The sequence below is a fragment of the Caenorhabditis remanei genome, chromosome IV, assembly GCF_010183535.1.
Source record: "Caenorhabditis remanei strain PX506 chromosome IV, whole genome shotgun sequence".
Classification (NCBI taxonomy): Eukaryota; Metazoa; Nematoda; class Chromadorea; order Rhabditida; family Rhabditidae; genus Caenorhabditis; species Caenorhabditis remanei.
This window is the reverse complement of record NC_071331.1, coordinates 14,556,321-14,574,815: the sequence shown is the minus strand read 5'-3', so window position 1 is coordinate 14,574,815 and position 18,495 is coordinate 14,556,321. Positions and strand designations below refer to the sequence as shown.

The 18,495-nt window shown below is 37.7% G+C and overlaps 6 protein-coding genes across 6 annotated transcripts; 2 read left to right on the top strand and 4 right to left on the bottom strand.

The window, feature by feature from the left end:
• Positions 1 to 232: 232 nt before the first annotated feature.
• GCK72_014088 (uncharacterized protein) lies at positions 233 to 5,977 on the bottom strand (the record flags this gene model as incomplete). Its single annotated transcript, XM_053730133.1, has 26 exons — positions 233 to 329; positions 381 to 469; positions 515 to 629; positions 674 to 744; positions 791 to 871; positions 919 to 976; positions 1,026 to 1,149; positions 1,199 to 1,250; positions 1,301 to 1,379; positions 1,426 to 1,497; positions 1,546 to 1,904; positions 1,950 to 2,138; positions 2,181 to 2,763; positions 2,809 to 2,970; positions 3,019 to 3,099; positions 3,144 to 3,361; positions 3,417 to 3,605; positions 3,650 to 3,736; positions 3,787 to 3,909; positions 3,961 to 4,177; positions 4,221 to 4,310; positions 4,356 to 4,499; positions 4,555 to 4,887; positions 4,936 to 5,397; positions 5,463 to 5,552; positions 5,868 to 5,977. 26 exons carry the CDS (start codon positions 5,975 to 5,977, stop codon positions 233 to 235), a joined length of 4,275 nt encoding a protein of 1,424 aa, XP_053584905.1.
• Positions 5,978 to 10,074: 4,097 nt separating this feature from the next.
• GCK72_014087 (uncharacterized protein) lies at positions 10,075 to 12,002 on the top strand (the record flags this gene model as incomplete). Its single annotated transcript, XM_003107819.2, has 8 exons — positions 10,075 to 10,128; positions 10,174 to 10,288; positions 10,339 to 10,404; positions 10,452 to 10,861; positions 10,910 to 11,028; positions 11,071 to 11,183; positions 11,238 to 11,398; positions 11,448 to 12,002. 8 exons carry the CDS (start codon positions 10,075 to 10,077, stop codon positions 12,000 to 12,002), a joined length of 1,593 nt encoding a protein of 530 aa, XP_003107867.2.
• Positions 12,003 to 12,375: 373 nt separating this feature from the next.
• On the top strand, positions 12,376 to 13,309 carry GCK72_014086 (uncharacterized protein; the record flags this gene model as incomplete). Its single annotated transcript, XM_053730132.1, has 2 exons — positions 12,376 to 12,486; positions 12,536 to 13,309. The coding sequence occupies 2 exons, from the start codon at positions 12,376 to 12,378 to the stop codon at positions 13,307 to 13,309; spliced, it is 885 nt and encodes a 294-aa protein (XP_053584904.1).
• Positions 13,310 to 14,011: 702 nt separating this feature from the next.
• On the bottom strand, positions 14,012 to 14,945 carry GCK72_014085 (uncharacterized protein; the record flags this gene model as incomplete). Its single annotated transcript, XM_003107800.2, has 2 exons — positions 14,012 to 14,785; positions 14,835 to 14,945. The coding sequence occupies 2 exons, from the start codon at positions 14,943 to 14,945 to the stop codon at positions 14,012 to 14,014; spliced, it is 885 nt and encodes a 294-aa protein (XP_003107848.2).
• A 329-nt stretch (positions 14,946 to 15,274) lies between these two features.
• GCK72_014084 (uncharacterized protein) lies at positions 15,275 to 16,325 on the bottom strand (the record flags this gene model as incomplete). The annotated part of the gene is made up of 5 exons (XM_003107977.2): positions 15,275 to 15,461; positions 15,508 to 15,720; positions 15,768 to 16,027; positions 16,079 to 16,259; positions 16,303 to 16,325. 5 exons carry the CDS (start codon positions 16,323 to 16,325, stop codon positions 15,275 to 15,277), a joined length of 864 nt encoding a protein of 287 aa, XP_003108025.2.
• Positions 16,326 to 16,806: 481 nt separating this feature from the next.
• On the bottom strand, positions 16,807 to 18,133 carry GCK72_014083 (uncharacterized protein; the record flags this gene model as incomplete). Its single annotated transcript, XM_003107886.2, has 5 exons — positions 16,807 to 17,010; positions 17,080 to 17,406; positions 17,492 to 17,597; positions 17,659 to 17,975; positions 18,059 to 18,133. 5 exons carry the CDS (start codon positions 18,131 to 18,133, stop codon positions 16,807 to 16,809), a joined length of 1,029 nt encoding a protein of 342 aa, XP_003107934.1.
• Between the last annotated feature and the right edge of the window lie 362 nt (positions 18,134 to 18,495).

Here is an 18,495-nt window from a genome sequence, read left to right as displayed (position 1 = left end):
GTTTTCACACTCATTTGAATATATATCGAATTTTAGGGGAACGGAATAATTAGGACATATTTCAAGTATTGTATCATTAGAGATTTCGAAAGAATACAGAATTCAACTTTTTTATTCGAAGCAATAGTTTTTGCAAACCAAACTATTACCAAAAAAGCAGTACCTAAGCGTTTTGAGAAGTTTGAATATTGATATGTACATGAAGACAGTGAAAAGAGAAACCTGTGAGGAATCAGTCCGGGGCAGAAACATCTGAATCATATCCGCCATGAGAAGAAGGCGTCAGTTCTCCAGAATCCTGACGTTTCAAATTTCTTGCACTTGCACTTCTGAAATGAGAGTTTTCAAAAAACTTATTTTAGATATAGAAATAAACTCACGTTCTCATCTCTTTCATATCCTGAGAAATAGAGCAAGAACTGGAATGAAGACGTGTTCTACGTTGAAGATTTCCAGCTTGAAAGTTTGCCTGAATAAGGATTTGTTTGTATTATTATAGTCAGGTAAAAGCTACATCATCATATTTTCGAAGTGTATGATCACGATGAAGATTTGCAAGAAGTGGGGATCGAGTCGCGAGACGCTCTTCTATTACAACAGGAGACAAATGGTAATCAATTATTGGTTTTCTGAAAAATGTTTGGATGTGAAAAACATCTTTTTCTCAACTTACGTCAGTTTCGGAACTTCTATCGAGGTTTCAGGTAACGATAAACATGATGCTGCGAAATTTTGAGACAACTTCTGAAATTATCAGTTGGATTTTTTTGTAGAGTGAAATCAATTGTACCTTATTTTTGAGAATCTGGACAACTTCGTCACTTGAATTCGAAATGTGATCAATTTTGGTTTCAATATCATATACACGACTCTAAAATTGGAATATTTACACAAATAGTTCAAATTCCCGAATACTACCTTGAGAAGAAAGTTCTCTTGCATCAGATCATGTACCCGCTGACATGTCAATTCAGTTCTGTAATGAGAAAAGACTCAATAATTTTCTGCAAAGTCATGCAACTCACAAGTCGGTCATATTCAAAGGTTCTTTCGTGTCTAATTTCAATCGTCTTGTCCTCGTGAGTGTATCGATACAATCTTCTTCAAAGTCTTGCATTCGTTTCATTTCATCTTCATTCACACTCAATTCTATAAGAAAAATAAGATGAGCGAATAAGAAAACAGGACAGGGTCTCACTTATTGAATGCTCGGACCGAAAACGATTTGAATCGGGTCGTTTGCTTCGGAGCTGGAAATTCAAAACAGCTGTCATCTTGTTACCTTTCAACTAGAACTTACATTGCAGAGATAATCTATGAAATGATAAACATGAGCGAAAATACTAAATGGAGGTGGAAGGAATGGACTGTCGTGATACCTAGAAATAAGAAGATATGTAGTTCGATGGATTACCAAAAACTCACTCCATTAGTTGTTGATACCTCTGGAACAACCAAATTTCTTTCGATTTCTCAATTGAATCATTGTAGATATTACTGAAAAAAGGAACTATGTAAATTTTAATTGATTTAGTTTCAATTTACTTGAAAATCGCAATAAGTAGATTGAGAAGAAGAATATTAGCAACTAGAAGGAATACAACCATCAGAAGAGGTGGAATGAAATATCCAGGGTAACAAAATATGCCCTCATCTCCACATGGATCGATTTCTCCTGCATAAACTTCTCCGTACAACATGAAATATGGTTTGTAGAAGATGTTTCTGACCAGTAACCAACTCCATTCTTTTTTATCTGGTTGGGTAAGAGCTTGTCGATTTACGCCGAAAGCAATGAGTGGAACAAGAAGAAGTACGACAATATAACACATCGACCACACCATTTTAGCCGCCATTTGGATGTAAGGACCAAGTAATGGATGAACAGAAAGATATTCAAAAGTCTGAAACTTGTTGTTTTGTTCACTCTGAAATCCCACTTGACTTACTTTCATGCAGAAAAGAACATTACTGCAACTGAGAAGAACTCTTCCCCAAGAATGTCGAAACATTGGGACCAAACGAAATCCGAATCCAACAAAGAAGAATATAAGTGCAGCTGATGTCCAAATATTGTACCATTTCGAATAAAACACTTTGATCTTTTCATATATTCGAGATCCTTCTGATGTCAGTAGCTGAAAGTAATTGTTGAAAATATTTTAATTCAGAAATCATACCTTTCTCAAGTGTTCAACAGAAAGGGTGACTGTATAAATGAGTGTAAGCCATTCATATTTCGATGGCTTCAAAGGAGTTTCCAGAAGAAGAATACACGTTTGAGTAAGTAAAAATATCAGAAAAGCGATGCACCACGACCAGAATTTCGTGATTGGAGCGGAGTAGAATGCTCGGAATCTTTCGAATTTATTCAGTTGAGGTTCTCGTTTGAACATCATCGAAGACGCTGATCCATAAACACTGGCCACTCCAGAGTTCTTTCGAGATGATATAATTGTCACTTTTTTCGCATAATTTCCTTTTTCCAGCAACGTTTCTTTCTGTTCTTCACCTCCTCCTTTCGGATATCGATATCTATTTGATGTTGTACTTGTTATACTTTCTCTTGGATATGGATCTCTTGGATATGGTATATCTTCTTGTGTTTCTTCTGATAAAAGACGGGCGGTCTTCGAGTGTTTTGGTTTGTAAGCCATAAAAAGGATAGCTGGAGGACAGATCAGAGCACTCAGAACCCGTACATTTGATCCTGAACGCACTTTTAGAGAACCATGCCAAAGTTCAGCAAGAAGGATTTGGCAACTGAAAATCAAACTTTTCAGAAGTAAATTTTTTTCAAAAACTGACCAAGGGTGAGCCAAAAATGTCTTTGTGTTAGCCAAAACTGCCAACGACAAACAATTGTTATTGCCCCAATGAGGTAGTTCCATTCGAAGAAGTCTCAGTGTTCGATCATGGTCAGCACGATAACATTGATCTACCAATTCAATTGCATCTTCTCGACATTTCCTAAGATTATCATATAAAGTGACAAAAAAGCTTTCAGGCTAAACTCACACTGCATTATCAAAAAGTCTCTTGGCTTCTTCTACATCCAAATACTCATCTTCAGCTATCTTTGCTGTAGCTTTGTACAACCTGAAGTAGAATATATGTGCTCATCCCATAGGAAGTACTCTAACCTGATAGCAACTAAACACTTTGCCATTGCATCTTCTCCATGAATCCACATACACTTCGCCATTTCATGTCTACTTGTTAGCACCGCCCAAATCAAAAGATCATTAAATGGATACGCAAAACCGAATTCTTCTTCTTGAGTCTCATCTATCTGATCATCTGATTTCTTCTTGAACAACTCCTTTTGCACGATTTTTCGTTTTCGATAGAAGTAACTGCTCTGAAATGAACATGAAACATTTCGCTGACTCAAATTCAAAAATCCAAAAACTAACCTGATTCAATCGTTTGTACCTATCATACTTAGCTTTGAAGTTTCTCGAAGTGTAATACAATTGAAATGCATTTCCCATCAATTTCTCCACAACTTGTCCAATCATCGGAATTGTTAAGTACGTATGAGGATCCATCGAATCAAAGTTTTCCATCCAGTTTCTAACCGAATGAGCACTATTTACATCGTCCTGAAAAAGGATCCACTGCTCTGTTATTCTAGAAATTCGCTTACCATATTGTACAAGTTTTCCAAACGATTTATTGACAGAAAATTTTTCATTGAAACTCCATTTTCTAGTAAACACTCCACGAAATCGACCTGGAAAAGAAACCGATTAATTGAAGATGAAAGATAGAGAGACAACTGACTCTATCCCAGTAGAGAGCATCATTCATTGCCTTTTCCAACACATCACTCGGCCATTTTCTTCCATTCGAAAACAGGCAACTCTTCGCCAAATCAACTCGATTCCATGATAATGTCAATGCTAACTATGAAAAACGGTGTGTTTCAGCATCTCAATAGATTTAAAATTCAATTACCTGCTCGTCGGGAGGCAGATTTTGTTTCTGAAGTACAGTGCTCAGAATAACAAAATCAACGTCTTCTTCCTCTTCTTCTCCATATCTGAATATCCTTAAAAGGTCGTCATGAAGTACACATTCAGTGATTTTGCTTAAAATTCCATCTTGATCTGATTCAGGAAACACCATTTTGATCAAATTTTGTAGTTTTTCGCCAACTTCCGCAGCAAAAGTACTGAAAAAAGATAATTTTGAGGGCTGAGAGACATAGAATATACCCGTCTGGGTTGATATATCTGGCAGCGAATGAAATTAGATCAGCAGCTCTGCCACTTCCATCACAAATAATTGCTGGAATATCTGGTTTCCTAGAATTAGAATATTTTCAGACTCCAACGAGAAGTTGAACTCACATGGTAACATAGTCATGAATTGCATTAATTGAACTAATTCCACCTTCTAATAATGTACAAACAACTGGTACTTTCCTTCCATTACATCCATATGTTGCTATATGGTTTTCAAGATTTTGGCGAAGATGGAGATCTGCTCCAAATCTGAAAAAAACTTGGTTTTCGAATCTGAAGTATATCGCTTTTTCTATTTTCCAACCTTCCAACAGTTCCATTATCAGCTAACAAAAAGTAAGAGTGCCGATCGTTCAAAATTCCGACATTCGCATTCACAGACAACGAATGTACATCATAATAGACATGTTCATTCTTTCGAATCAATCTCTCCTTTCTTTTTATAACTCCCCATGGAGCAATACCAATTGTAACAATTTGTGATCTCATTCTTGCTGAAATTCCAGCTTCATCCAGTGCCTTTGCCACGTGTCGAACCACTCCACTATCCAATCCACTTGTTATTATCCATGCACCAGTCGTTTGAGCAGCTTTCAACATTCCTTTTCGAAAAAGACGTCCAAGACGTTCTTGAAGTCTGAAAATACATTGAACTCAGACTTTCTCAATAATTAATTTAACTGACTCAAAATTGCTCATTCCTCCATGTACAGTAATAACGAGTCTCGGCGCTTCCAGTCCCCATACTTTTTCCATTAAATACATTACATCCAATGGCTCAGAATCATATGATAATCTGACGTATTGAGCTTTATGAGCATGTGCTCCACCTTGAAATACGATTGTTCCAAAAGCGTCAGTCGTGGATGTTTGAGTATTGTTTGCAATTGTCCAAACTTCTTGTTCTTTCTCTAACAAATGATATGGAAGAGTATAAAATAGACGAGAAGCAGATGAATGAGCTGAAAGAGACCGTCCACAGCCACATCTTTCAGCATCTTTTGATTGAGCTGTGAATCGGACGCATTCTCTTTTTTCAAATGTATTTTCAATCCACGGAGGAGATAGTTTTTCTGTTAATTCAATGGCAAACTGGTTCGGATTATCGAAAAGTTTATGAGTCGATTTACGGGAGAGGTGATCAGATCTGAAATTAATTTACTTAAACTAAAAAAATTATCGGATAAACAATTAGGATATCAGAACACTCACCTGAATGAAGAAATACTGTGGATTGTGTTTGCATTGCATACGGAATTTCTGGGAGCATTTAACAATCGGAGAAATGATGAAGAATGCTGTCTGAAAAATACTTTTCAAGATACGATCTTTCCACGAACATTACAATGAAAATTAATGAATTCTCATACTGTGAATACTTAAAATTTCACCATTAAGGGGTTTCTAGTGGGAAAACATAAAGCGAAGAGACGTTCGCAAAGTAACGGGTGTCAAATCTCGAATTTTCGGTATTTATCATTTAAAAACTAGACACACTTGACCGGTCGAAACTTTGAAACTTCCACGGGCCAGTGGGATCAATCATACGAAAGGATTTCTTTTCTAGAATTCTTCAGGTAGATCTTTGTGTTTTTGTCCCGAATTCCCCATACATACCTATCATCATTTCCTTCTTTTTCATCTTCTTCTTCTTCTTCTTCATTTTCACTAATTGTTTCGCCATTGATTCCGTTCGTTTTTGATGTTTCGTTCATCATTTCATTCATGTATTTCTTCTAATTCTCACCTTCTCACTCGCTTTGTTCGATCTGAAATAGAAGAATCGATAGAAACTTCAAAGAATACTTGTAGTTTGAAATTGGAACCAAAAAGAGAAAAATTGACTTTACTTTTAGGGAAAAATGGAATCATAGAGACCAAACAGAGGTTAATCTATAATAAAACAGAATGAAACTGTAGAAGAAGAAGAAGAGTTTCTGTATGCAAATTTGAATTCGGGCGGAATGAAAATGACGGATTATCGAGTTACAAGTTTAAAATATTCTGACCTGAAGTTGATTCTTTCTCCAGTGACGTCATCAGGTCTCCTTCCAAAAAAGTAAGAACAATATCAAATTATCATTGATAAAAACAAAAGAAAGATAGGAAAAGAGAGACGAAAGCAGGGAAAGAAATAGAAGAAAAAGTTGTAGACTGTTGTTGGAATAAATCAAAATACATATCGAATGTTACATAGTCAACGGGAGGATTAAATCAATCATAAAATGAACACGAAGAACGTTGATATGGGATGGATAACAGACTGGTTTAAAATGACCAAAGAATGAAAAAGAAAACGTTTTTTGAATTACAGAAGAGAAAATAAATGGGGATGGGTTTTAATGGAGTCAGCAGTTACAAATACGGTAGTGTTCTTTGATTGAAAAATAAAGAATTTTGACGTCATTTCAGTTCTTCTTTTGAAATGAAAAAATAAAAAAGTGTTCATCATATTTTCAACCAAAAATATACGTTCAAATAGAATGTACCGCAGCTATATTTATCTGAAAACAACACAAAACTGACTGAACGTAATCCATCTCGCTCGAAAATTGATACATTTGTTCTGTTCTAACTTTCGAGATCGGGTTCAAAATATGACTAGTGGCCAGTTTTCAGAAAATATTTAATTTCATTCAAAATGAGAAATATGTTTCCCACTGCTGAGATGGAAGGAAACTGGAAGATCCTACATAAATTAAATTAGTTCGAAGCAGACGAAATAAATGAAGAAAACAACAAAAAACGAGTGAGTAAAATGTGTTTTGGAACAAAACGATGAGCTGAGTTGATTGTTTTTTGTGTTTGTTTGTTCATTACTTACGAACGTTCGATCACTGTTTTTGAAAGAACAACATGGAAAGAAAATTGAGAAATCGGAATATTCCAAAAAAAGTGAAAAAAGTTCAAAGCGATGCAAGAAAACAGAATACAGAGATTTCAGTCAACTGTCAATATCAAAGTGTCCTGTATCACCAAAATAATACAATACAAAAAATGAATTTTCAATTGAATCATCCTTTTGGTATACTTACCCAGAGATTGGGGTTTGTTAACGTTCCAGACGGCTCAGGTTTTTGATCCACTTGTTAGTTCAATAAAAATTGCTTATAAGATTCTCCCCACTGTGTATCACAGACTGGAGAATTGACCAGTAACCAATATTATAAGTGTATTGTCATTCAGCTATGAAATCGCATTACCCTGATATTTTGAAACTTTGATTTTGCAATTATCATGATTGGTAAATTTGCAATTGTCTTCATGTTTTACTTTTCTATCACACAACAGCTCAATTTGTTATATTTTTCTATAGATGTAGGCTCAACGACAAAGGGTTGAGGATAAGGAAACACTTGAAATAGTTTGTTAGGTATTACCAGCTCTTCATGAATGGATTTTCGAAACTCATCAATTCGTCGGTTCTCTTATTTCTAAACTTAAACTTCTCAGTTCAGAATCAATAGATTGACCTACAAAAACAAATATAATTGCTATCCAACAAGGGAAAACCAAACAAGTTTACTTTTAAAAACTTCGATTCGTGAATTGAACTGCTATTTTCATCCATTTATATCTGATACACAACAACGGTGGACGGATCCAGAAGAAACGTTTTCGGATGGATGAATAGAATAATTCTTTCATCTAAGTTTAGAACCAAGCTGATACACAAATTATGATTGTGACGGACTTTGCAAGAGATTCTGAATTCATCGATCTCTCTTTCCTATCTGAAATAGATTTAAATTCGGTCACCTCATCATAACTTCATTGTGTTGTTGTGTATTGTTCTGATGACTCATTTATTTATTTCTGCAGTTTTCATAAAACCAGTTAGTTGTATTCATTCCAGACACTATCTGTACACTTCAATTCAGCGCCTTCAATTTTCTTTCAGAAAATCTTCAAAATTTATTCCAGATTTTCGATTTTTAGATGCACAAACTACGATAATCCAGAGAAAAACGGGATGGCGTCATTTGGTGAAAAAGGGGAATTTCTCTCTTCTCCGATATACTCTCCTCTCTATTATTCCAACTCAAACACAAACTTTTTGAAACGAAAGCAGTGTGTAACTCAGGGAGACGCAGCAGAAACAGTAACCGACCAGTATCTGCGTCTCGAAATCTCTGACTCAACTCGTGTTTGTGGCACAGACTCACTCTAAATACCATTCACAATAATCTCTTGACTTTTTCACAATTGTTTTCCAGAATTTTTAATCGTTTGGGTTACTGACTTCTGAGTGAAAAATATGGAAACCCATGGAGGTTCCTTCTATTCTTTAGATCGTCTACATATCTATTCTCGAATTATCTTAATCTAGTGAATTTCCCTTTCCTTTTTGAATCGGTTTCATGTGTTAATTTCACTATCTCAAATGAAACTCCTGAAATTGTAGGAATACCGTAAATTCACTGTAGGTTTCTAAGATTTCTATGAGACACTTGGGTTACTAAACCTTTTTCATATTGCTCTTTTTGTGTGTTGTGATACTGAAAGAAAGCTGAACGAAATCAAAATGGAATTGTTCTTGAGACAACAGAATACCATCAGTTATTGTCTTCGAAAATTCGTTGGTAGACTCAATCTCTCTCCACACATTCCTCACATATCAATTGCAGTGAAATCCCCTATCAACTCTCTAAGAAAAACTAGTTGAGTGCCAACTTGTTAAATATATTTACACGGTTTGTCTAGTGTTCTCCGGTGTGTGAAATGCTCTCCGATTGTCTTTTTCTGAGTAGGTGTACCGTCATTTGTACTATTGAACTTCACGTGTCTAACAATTTCCTTTGTTTCATTATTTTGACAGAAGGTCTACTGGACAGTTTTGTAACTTCAAAATACTGAAATTCAGTGTCAGTGAAGTCCTTTCACAATAACCTTTCTTCAAAGATTTGCTATTACGATGGGATTTTCCTATGGAGCAACCAGACGTTTCACGCAGAAACCGAAAAGGTGCTCTTTCAGAATCAAAGAACACAAACTACACTGTTCCTGTGTGCAAATCAAAAAATCGTCTCTAAGTTTTCGTGATATCTTTCCCGCAAACATTTGTTTCGTCTTTCCCAATTTATTAACTCTTTTACATCAATTTCTCTTATTCTCTTCTTCTTTCTCTTTTCATAAATTCTCTCAATCTCTTAGATTTTTGTATCAAAAAATGAGTTTCTTCCGTTTGCACCGTCTTCTTTTTTCTCTTCTCAAAAAGACTTTTTGATTGCTCAAAAGTTCACACAAAGACCATAACATTCTTCTCTTTTTCTCTTCTTTTCTCTTCCCTCAAAAGTATCTTTTTGGCGGAGCAAAGAGCCAGGAGCTCTCTCTCTTTTTGCTCATTGGCTCCGTTCCGATGATTCATTTCCATTTTTCACATTCATTCGCTAAGGATACTGTAGTATTTCATTAAAGGTATGCATTGTTCAGCAAATTTATACTGAGGGTTCCACAGAACAAGTGTTTCATCTCAATAACTCATGAGGCTATTTTCCCTTCTTTTCTTCAATGACTTCTATTACTCTTTCTACTCTAAAAGATGTAATTTCTAACGATTGTTCAGTGGTGATAATAAGTATTCATAAACCAAAAAACCACAATTTTTTCAAACAACTATCGTGCTTACCCCCTAAACCATTTTCATATTCCAAATCGTTTGTCTCATGTAACAAATTGCGTCAAATTCGATCATTTTGTCCTTTTTCTCTGCCCATGTCATCATTTTGCCAGTTTTTCGATTTCTCATTTTTCAGGTCAGTAACCGATTGGAGTGTGTGTTTTATGACGTAAATTGATAGTTTATTCACACTTTTTCTGAAAAATGCAATCTTACACTAATCGAGTATGTGCAGTTTGTGGAGATACTCCAGCTAAGGTAATTTCTTAATTACGGTTTGATTGAGAGAGGAAACATTTTCAGATTCACTACGGAGTTCTCGCCTGTTTTGGTTGTAAAGGATTCTTTAGAAGGGCTGTGAAAGACGGAAGGAACAAATATGTTTGCCGATTTGAAAGATGTTGTGAAGTCACTAAATGTTCGTTTTCTTCAAATCAAAACATTTGAAATAATAATACTTGTTTTCAGTTGAAAGGAATGCTTGTCGATACTGTAGATTTAGAAAATGTCTTTTTGTTGGAATGAATCCAGATTGTAAGTTCGAAATCAGTCCTCTTTACCTCACTCGTGGCGTTATTCAGATGTTCGACCGGATAGAGAAAAAGGGAAAAAAGGAAAAGCATTGCTTTCGAAAAAGAAAAGTCTCTCAAGAAGTATGTCGAATCGATTGGCGGATCCAGCTGATTGGACATCTCTTTTATCTCCATTGTCTCGAAAGCAATTGACTGAAATCGGAAAACTCGCTGAGACTTGTTCAACTTCCACAAATTTCGATGGTATTGCGAACTTCTCGTTGAAAAGTTTGATAGCAGACAGGTCTCTTGCAAGGAAAACAGGGGATTTAGAAGCAATGGATTGCTCTGATTCACCACGACAAAGTAGTGAACAGTTCCTTTCGATTGAACGAATTGTTCAAAGTGTCGATTATATTGATCGATTTTTGAACATGTTAGAAGAGGAACACTGCCGAAAATTCAGTGTTGAAGATAAAGTAAATGAAGATCAGATAACAGAAGGGCCATTCATTTGAAACGTTTAGAGTGCTTTGATCAGTGATACAATCATTCATCTACTTCTATTTGAGTCAACTTCAAGATTCGTTGTGAAGGGTCCTTCGGGTGTTGAAGATCTAAAACAGTCTATGCTTCAATTGCCTGTGTAAGTTCAATAATTGTTGTTTTTCTACATTGATTTATTCAGATGCACAACTCATCTGACTCAAAAAGTAGCCGATGTCTTCGAGATTTATTTGGGGAAACCACCGTCAATTATTGAGTATTCAGTTCTGAAAGCATACATTGTCACAACTGCAGGTCAGATTTTTCATTGAGTTCTATTTTTCCAAGCGGCAGTTTTTTTGATTTCAGAAAGTACAGTACTCTCGAATTCATTGAATGAAAGTTTATCGTTGGCACGTGAGAATTTATCAGAATTGTTATTTAAAGTGATCAAACACAGCAGAAACAAAACTTCTGTCTCGTCTGCAAGCAGTTTATCAGCAATTCTTCATTTTATATTTGAGTCGAAAGTGGGTTTTTAGAGCAAGTAATAATAGTTTATTCTGTTTTTGTCTTCAGAATCTTGCAACAAGTATTCGCAAATCTCAACAACCATTCTACGTTCGAGATTCTGATCCGAAGATTCCGTTTCATAAGATTCTAACAGATATCATCAATCCAGAAGTGTCTGATTTACTTCTCACGACAGCATCGTGTCGAAAACAATCAAATCAAACAATGGGACCACCACTATCAGCTGTTCCACCTGTTCAACAAGAAACTGTTCCATTATTTCATTTCTCTCCTCCATCATTATCTCCTCATCAACCTCCTCAACAACCACAATATACTGATTATTCAATGCCTTCTACCTCTTCTTATCCAACTTCTTCTAGTCCATTTCAGTCTCCATATCGTCCGAATTCACTTTCATCATTTCCGAAACTACCTCTACAAATGACAAAATCAATTGAAGAATTCTTGAGACCATCTGGAATGACAGCTGATGAAATGAACAAACCATTGGAAAAGAATTGGGCAGATGGATTCAGATTGACTCCCGTCTTCAATAAAGACATTGTTTCACAATTTTTCCCCGAATTATCTAACACAAATCATCATCATCCATTTTAAAGTTTTAACTATTTCAAATGAAGATTTTCCTAATTTACTATTTTGTCTCTCAATTTAGTCATTTTAACTTCCATTTTGTCATCTTTCAGTACCAAAAGTTCAGAATAAATTCAAGTTTTTACCTCGCGGAAAGGAAAAAGCATTGTCCTCGACCACTTCCTTTATCTAAGTTTTCCGCATTAAACGACCACTGTCCTCGTCTTTCTCCTAATTGTGGCTTCTTCTTCTTGTTGTATTTCTTAATGAGGAAGTCATAGTGAATATTGCTTTACACTTCTTTCCCTTCGCAAAAAGTGTAGGAGTAACACATTGATAAATGGGGAAAAAAGGTATAAAAGGACAGTCGGAAGAAGAGAAAAAGTACGATTCAGTCATGGAAAAGATTCTTGTAACCATCTCCACTGGAGCTGCTTCAATTGCTGTTTTGGCAGTTCTCTTCACTGTTCCATCCCTCTATAATACTATCAATGAGGTTCACTATCAGGTAAGTGAATCGATTCGAAGGATTAGGAGAATATAAAAAGTAATTACAGGTTCTCGATGGAGTCTCCGTTTTCCGTGTTGAGACGGATTCTGCATGGACTGAAATGATGGATATCCAGGTTACTGTCACTCCACCAACCAAGCCACGTGTCAATCCATTCAACTCTGTTTTCCGTCAAAAGCGTCAAACTTTCTCCGGACTTCCAGCTTGGTGCCAATGCGAACCAACTAAGCCAACTTGCCCACCAGGACCACCAGGACCACCAGGACAGCCAGGAGCTCCAGGAGCACCAGGAGCCCCAGGACCAAAGGGAGAAGACAGCACTGTCACTTATGCTCCAATCCACTGCCCACCAGTTGCTTTCGACTGCATCGCGTGTCCAGCTGGACCAGCCGGACCAGCCGGACCATCAGGACCAGCCGGACCAGCAGGTCCATCTGGACAACCAGGAACTCCAGGACAACGTGGAAACGATGGATTCCCAGGAGCTCCAGGAGCACCAGGAGACAACGGACAACCAGGATTCCCAGGACAAGATGGAGCTCCAGGACAGCCAGGAGCCGATGGACAACGTGGAGCTGGAACTCCAGGAGCCCCAGGAGCTCCAGGAAATGCTGGACCAGCTGGACCATCTGGACAAGATGGATTCCCAGGACAAGACGGAGCACCAGGACCAGCTGGACCAGCCGGTCAAGATGGATTCCCAGGAAACAATGGATCAGATGGACAACCAGGAACATCAGGAGGACCAGGACTTCCAGGAAACGATGCTGCTTATTGTGCCTGTCCACCAAGATCTGCCGTCTTCCTTTCCCGTCATTAAATATCTCATTTTTTGTACATCTTTTTCATTTAATCCAAATAAAACTTTGTATTTCAAACCAATATTTTCCATCAGAGAGTTTCGATGCAATCAGTTTTCCGGTCGGATAAATTCTGAACTTCAAACATGAAAGCAATTAAGGTGATATCAAGTCAATATTTGGATTGTCTTGTTGTAAGCCTGCCGGGGTTTTCCTGTCGATTGCTCTCGCCTTACTACATTATCGCTCAAAGTAGCATAAAAGTTTTAATTTTGAAAAACAAAAAATCGTTTTGACAATGTTTTCATGAAACTTGGGTGAAAAATCATGTTTCACAAGGTTTTTGGCACCATTTTTGAAAAGAAAAAATTCGAGAAATTGCAACTTTTCATTCCTAGTACTAATGAATCGAAAATGAGAGGTACAAACTCTTTATCCCTTTCGTGTTTGAATTTCATAATTTATTCGTTTGGAAAACACACTCAAAATTAAAACTTGTATACTTTTGAGCGATAATGTAGTAAGGCGAGAGCAGTCGACAGGCTTACAACAAGACAATCCAAATATTGACTTGATATCACCTTAATTGCTTTCATGTTTGAAGTTCAGAATTTATCCGACCGGAAAACTGATTGCATCGAAACTCTCTGATGGAAAATATTGGTTTGAAATACAAAGTTTTATTTGGATTAAATGAAAAAGATGTACAAAAAATGAGATATTTAATGACGGGAAAGGAAGACGGCAGATCTTGGTGGACAGGCACAATAAGCAGCATCGTTTCCTGGAAGTCCTGGTCCTCCTGATGTTCCTGGTTGTCCATCTGATCCATTGTTTCCTGGGAATCCATCTTGTCCGGCTGGTCCAGCTGGTCCTGGTGCTCCGTCTTGTCCTGGGAATCCATCTTGTCCAGATGGTCCAGCTGGTCCAGCATTTCCTGGAGCTCCTGGGGCTCCTGGAGTTCCAGCTCCACGTTGTCCATCGGCTCCTGGCTGTCCTGGAGCTCCATCTTGTCCTGGGAATCCTGGTTGTCCGTTGTCTCCTGGTGCTCCTGGAGCTCCTGGGAATCCATCGTTTCCACGTTGTCCTGGAGTTCCTGGTTGTCCAGATGGACCTGCTGGTCCGGCTGGTCCTGATGGTCCGGCTGGTCCGGCTGGTCCAGCTGGACACGCGATGCAGTCGAAAGCAACTGGTGGGCAGTGGATTGGAGCATAAGTGACAGTGCTGTCTTCTCCCTTTGGTCCTGGGGCTCCTGGTGCTCCTGGAGCTCCTGGCTGTCCTGGTGGTCCTGGTGGTCCTGGTGGGCAAGTTGGCTTAGTTGGTTCGCATTGGCACCAAGCTGGAAGTCCGGAGAAAGTTTGACGCTTTTGACGGAAAACTGAGTTGAATGGATTGACACGTGGCTTGGTTGGTGGAGTGACAGTAACCTGGATATCCATCATTTCAGTCCATGCAGAATCCGTCTCAACACGGAAAACGGAGACTCCATCGAGAACCTGTAATTACTTTTTATATTCTCCTAATCCTTCGAATCGATTCACTTACCTGATCGTGAACCTCATTGATAGTATTATAGAGGGATGGAACAGTGAAGAGAACTGCCAAAACAGCAATTGAAGCAGCTCCAGTGGAGATGGTTACAAGAATCTTTTCCATGACTGAATCGTACTTTTTCTCTTCTTCCGACTGTCCTTTTATACCTTTTTTCCCCGTTTATCAATGTGTTACTCCTACACTTTTTGCGAAGGGAAAGAAGTGTAAAGCAATATTCACTATGACTTCCTCATTAAGAAATACAACAAGAAGAAGAAGCCACAATTAGGAGAAAGACGGTCGTTGAGGAAGTTTCTTTTTCAGGAAGTCATGGTTTCTTTTGCGATGGACACTCGAATACCCAAGCTAAATGAAAAGAAAAGTCACAGTGAATACAAATATTTTATCTGCAGATTCAAATAAAGCGTTTTCCATTGTCTGCTCATTTTCTTTCATTCCGGAGTCTCCTGAGTTTTAATTGAACTTTTTCGATCCCCATAATACTTTTTTCCAGTTCTTGGCTCATAACTTCCAGTCATGATCGCATGACGAACTAGTTGTTCTTTTTTCAAATCGTCATGAACTGGAACCAAAAGACTTTCAATCTTCTCTGCTGCTTTATCAAGAATTTCTTCGCATCTGAAATTAAAAATTCTTTATTTTCCCATCTTATTACATCACTCACTTCTGTTTATTATTATGTCTTGCGATTAGAAGAACATGAAGTGGCTCATTCAAGTGTGGTTCTTTTTTCTTTCTTTTCTTTTCTTCTTCCTCAGATTTCAATCCTCTAACAGATCCAGCTCCACGAATCAAAAGTGTCACATTAAATTGATTTTCAATCATTTGAGCTGTAGATCCAGATGGTCCAAGAATACGTCCAATATAATTATATTTTCTGAAATATCTCGAGAAATTGAGAGTTTTCATAGCAAGACCACCAACTCTTTCTCTCCAAATCCCTTTTTCGGTGGCTCTGGAATATAGATTTTCGTCTGAAGAACGTATGGAGACTGATCGATTGAACTGTTTCCATTGGTCCAATCACCAAGATTTTGTTGAGAAGTTCTCGATTTTAAATGTTTAATTGGAGTCTCGAATGGATTCGATTTGGAGAAAGAAGAAGAGTATGGAGTTGAGAATTGAGGGAACGTCGGAAGAGAATATGTTGGAGTAAATGGAGATGGACTAGCAGCAAGTTGTGGCTGAAATTGTTCTCTATTTGTTGGAATAGATAAAGAAAGAGTCAGTCGAACCGAATAGAATAAATTCTTGTGATCTTCTGATCCGTATCGATTCATTGGTCTTGTTGGTTCGTTCAGATTCATTTCATCAAAAACTTTCGAAATCTCTTTTGACAAAAGAATTCTGGTATTTCTGAAGTCAATTGGACTTATCGAAAGTTGACTCATCTCATTGAGTAGTTCATCCAAGTAACTTAAATTAATTTTCTTTCAAGTTTCTCATTTGAATCACTTACAGGCTCGTTCTATTCGAGTGCATATTACTGAAGAGTTTTCTTCACAGAGAGAAATCAGGCAATGAAAAAAAACAAGAATCTTAGGCTGGAGAAAATGGAGAAATGAGACAATTTTGGAAGAAAGGAGAACACGTAATCCCAAGAAGTGATGCATAATTTTGAAATTTTCGTTTTCTATCACACATTCACGAATCATCCAAAGAACGGTTTCTGTAATCGACTAGAAAGCGTCGATGTCCGCCCACTACTCGGTGGTTAATGACGAATTCACGGTTATTGAATTAGCCCTTTTTTATTAAAAACGAAACCTGACATAAAGTAAAGGCACTCTTAAAAAAATAACAAAGAAAAATCAGACCACCAAAAGAAAGAATGCAAGAAAATAGGAGCTTTAAGGGGAAGACAGGAATGGAGAAGTAAAACGAGTAACAATCTGAAAAACTAAGCGATATCAAGTCAAATTTTGAAAGCAGAAATATAGTTATCACAGATTCAGAATATCACCTAATGATATTTGCATACAGATGGCACGGTGCATCCGTGTTTCTTGATGATTTCTTGGGCAGCATATGATCCGCAGGTGACTGAAGCCTCGATTCCCTTTCCTTGAATGAATTGTGAAAGGAATCCTCCGACGAAAGCATCTCCGGCTCCGTTGGTATCAACGATCTCTTCCTTTTCCAGGCGAGTAACTGGGAATTCCGTCACCTGAAATAAATTCAATTATTACTACCGTTGGCCTGAGAAATCAAACTGCAATATAAATAAATTACAAACCTTATCTCCCTCGACAACAATAACTGGCTCTGGTCCTTGAGTGAAAACAACCAATCTTGGCTTAGAGGATTTCTTTGGAAGAGCAGCAGCTTTCAGAGCAACTTCCTTGACACAGGTAGTTTCCCATCCGTTAGCTTTCGCAAAGGCAGCAGCTTCGTCTTCATTTCCGAAGAGCACGTCCACCAGTGGGATGATTTCGGAAAGCTTGTCGAAGAAGAACTGGGAAATGAATGGAGCAGAGAGATTGAGCGTGAATGTCTTGTTGAACTCAGCAGAGTGGCTGGCTAGTTGAAGAATAGCTGGTGGACAAACGGTGATGAAGAAACCCTGAAATGCAATGTTTTGTTTTATTACTGCTGAAAGCTTTTCTTTGATAGATAAATATATTTTGTTCAAATATGCTAAATCTTACAGTGACGTAAAAATACTTGGCTTGTTCAATGATCTTTTGGTTTTCTTCCTTTTGCAAATGGTCTTGTGTGAAGGTGTTCGCGGCGGCCAAATGAGCACAGAGTGATCTGAAATCATTTCAACACGACAGCGATGATATGAAAGTCCAAGCTATTTCTGGTTTCTTACCTATGAGTTCCGTTAATAAGAGCGGCACAAGTTCCGGTTTTCACAGTCTCATTGACCTGATATTGAACATTTACTCCGGCTTCTTTAGCTTTAGAGGCCAAAAGCTCTCCATATTGATCTTTGCCAACGGCTCCAAAGAAAACAGTGCGATTTGGATTGTTCAGAATCCATTGAGCAACGCGAAGGGAGTTTTGAGCAGCTCCTCCTGGAATGTATTCGACAGAGAAGTCTCTGGTGAGCTCGGTGAACATGTCATTGTGCTTGTCGTCACAGAGAATAGCGTCATTCTCCTTGAGTCCCCATTTGTCGAGGAATGACTGAAATTTCTTTTACTGAACGAAATTCAGATTTTTTCGGTTTTGAACTGTAACAGATATAGTAAAAACAATTTTAACTGTACCTTCTCCACGGTGGTTTGGATGTCCAACAATGGATTGCACATTCCGATGAGGGTATTTTCTGGCAGTGGAGACATTTCTGCGACGTGAGGGGATGGGATTACCTGTAAAGAAGTCAATTAGAATGTGGAAAGTGAGAAAAATGAAAGTTTCGGACGAGTAAATAGACAAAGATGAAAACAAATAAAAGAGTTGGCGGAAGAAGAGTGCGAAAAAACCATTTTCGTGCCATTTGAAACAAGTGTTTAGAGGACGAGTTGTTCATTTTGGATTTGTGACTGATAAATATTGCCACGTTCCGCCACGTTAAATTTTGAATTCCGGCCAATTGCGTTAAACAACACGCGCGCGGGATAGCGGAGTGTCGTTGTCCACCCAAAAATAATTCTTTGAATTCAACTGATCACATTTTCTTCAATTCAGATTCAGGACAGGCTTT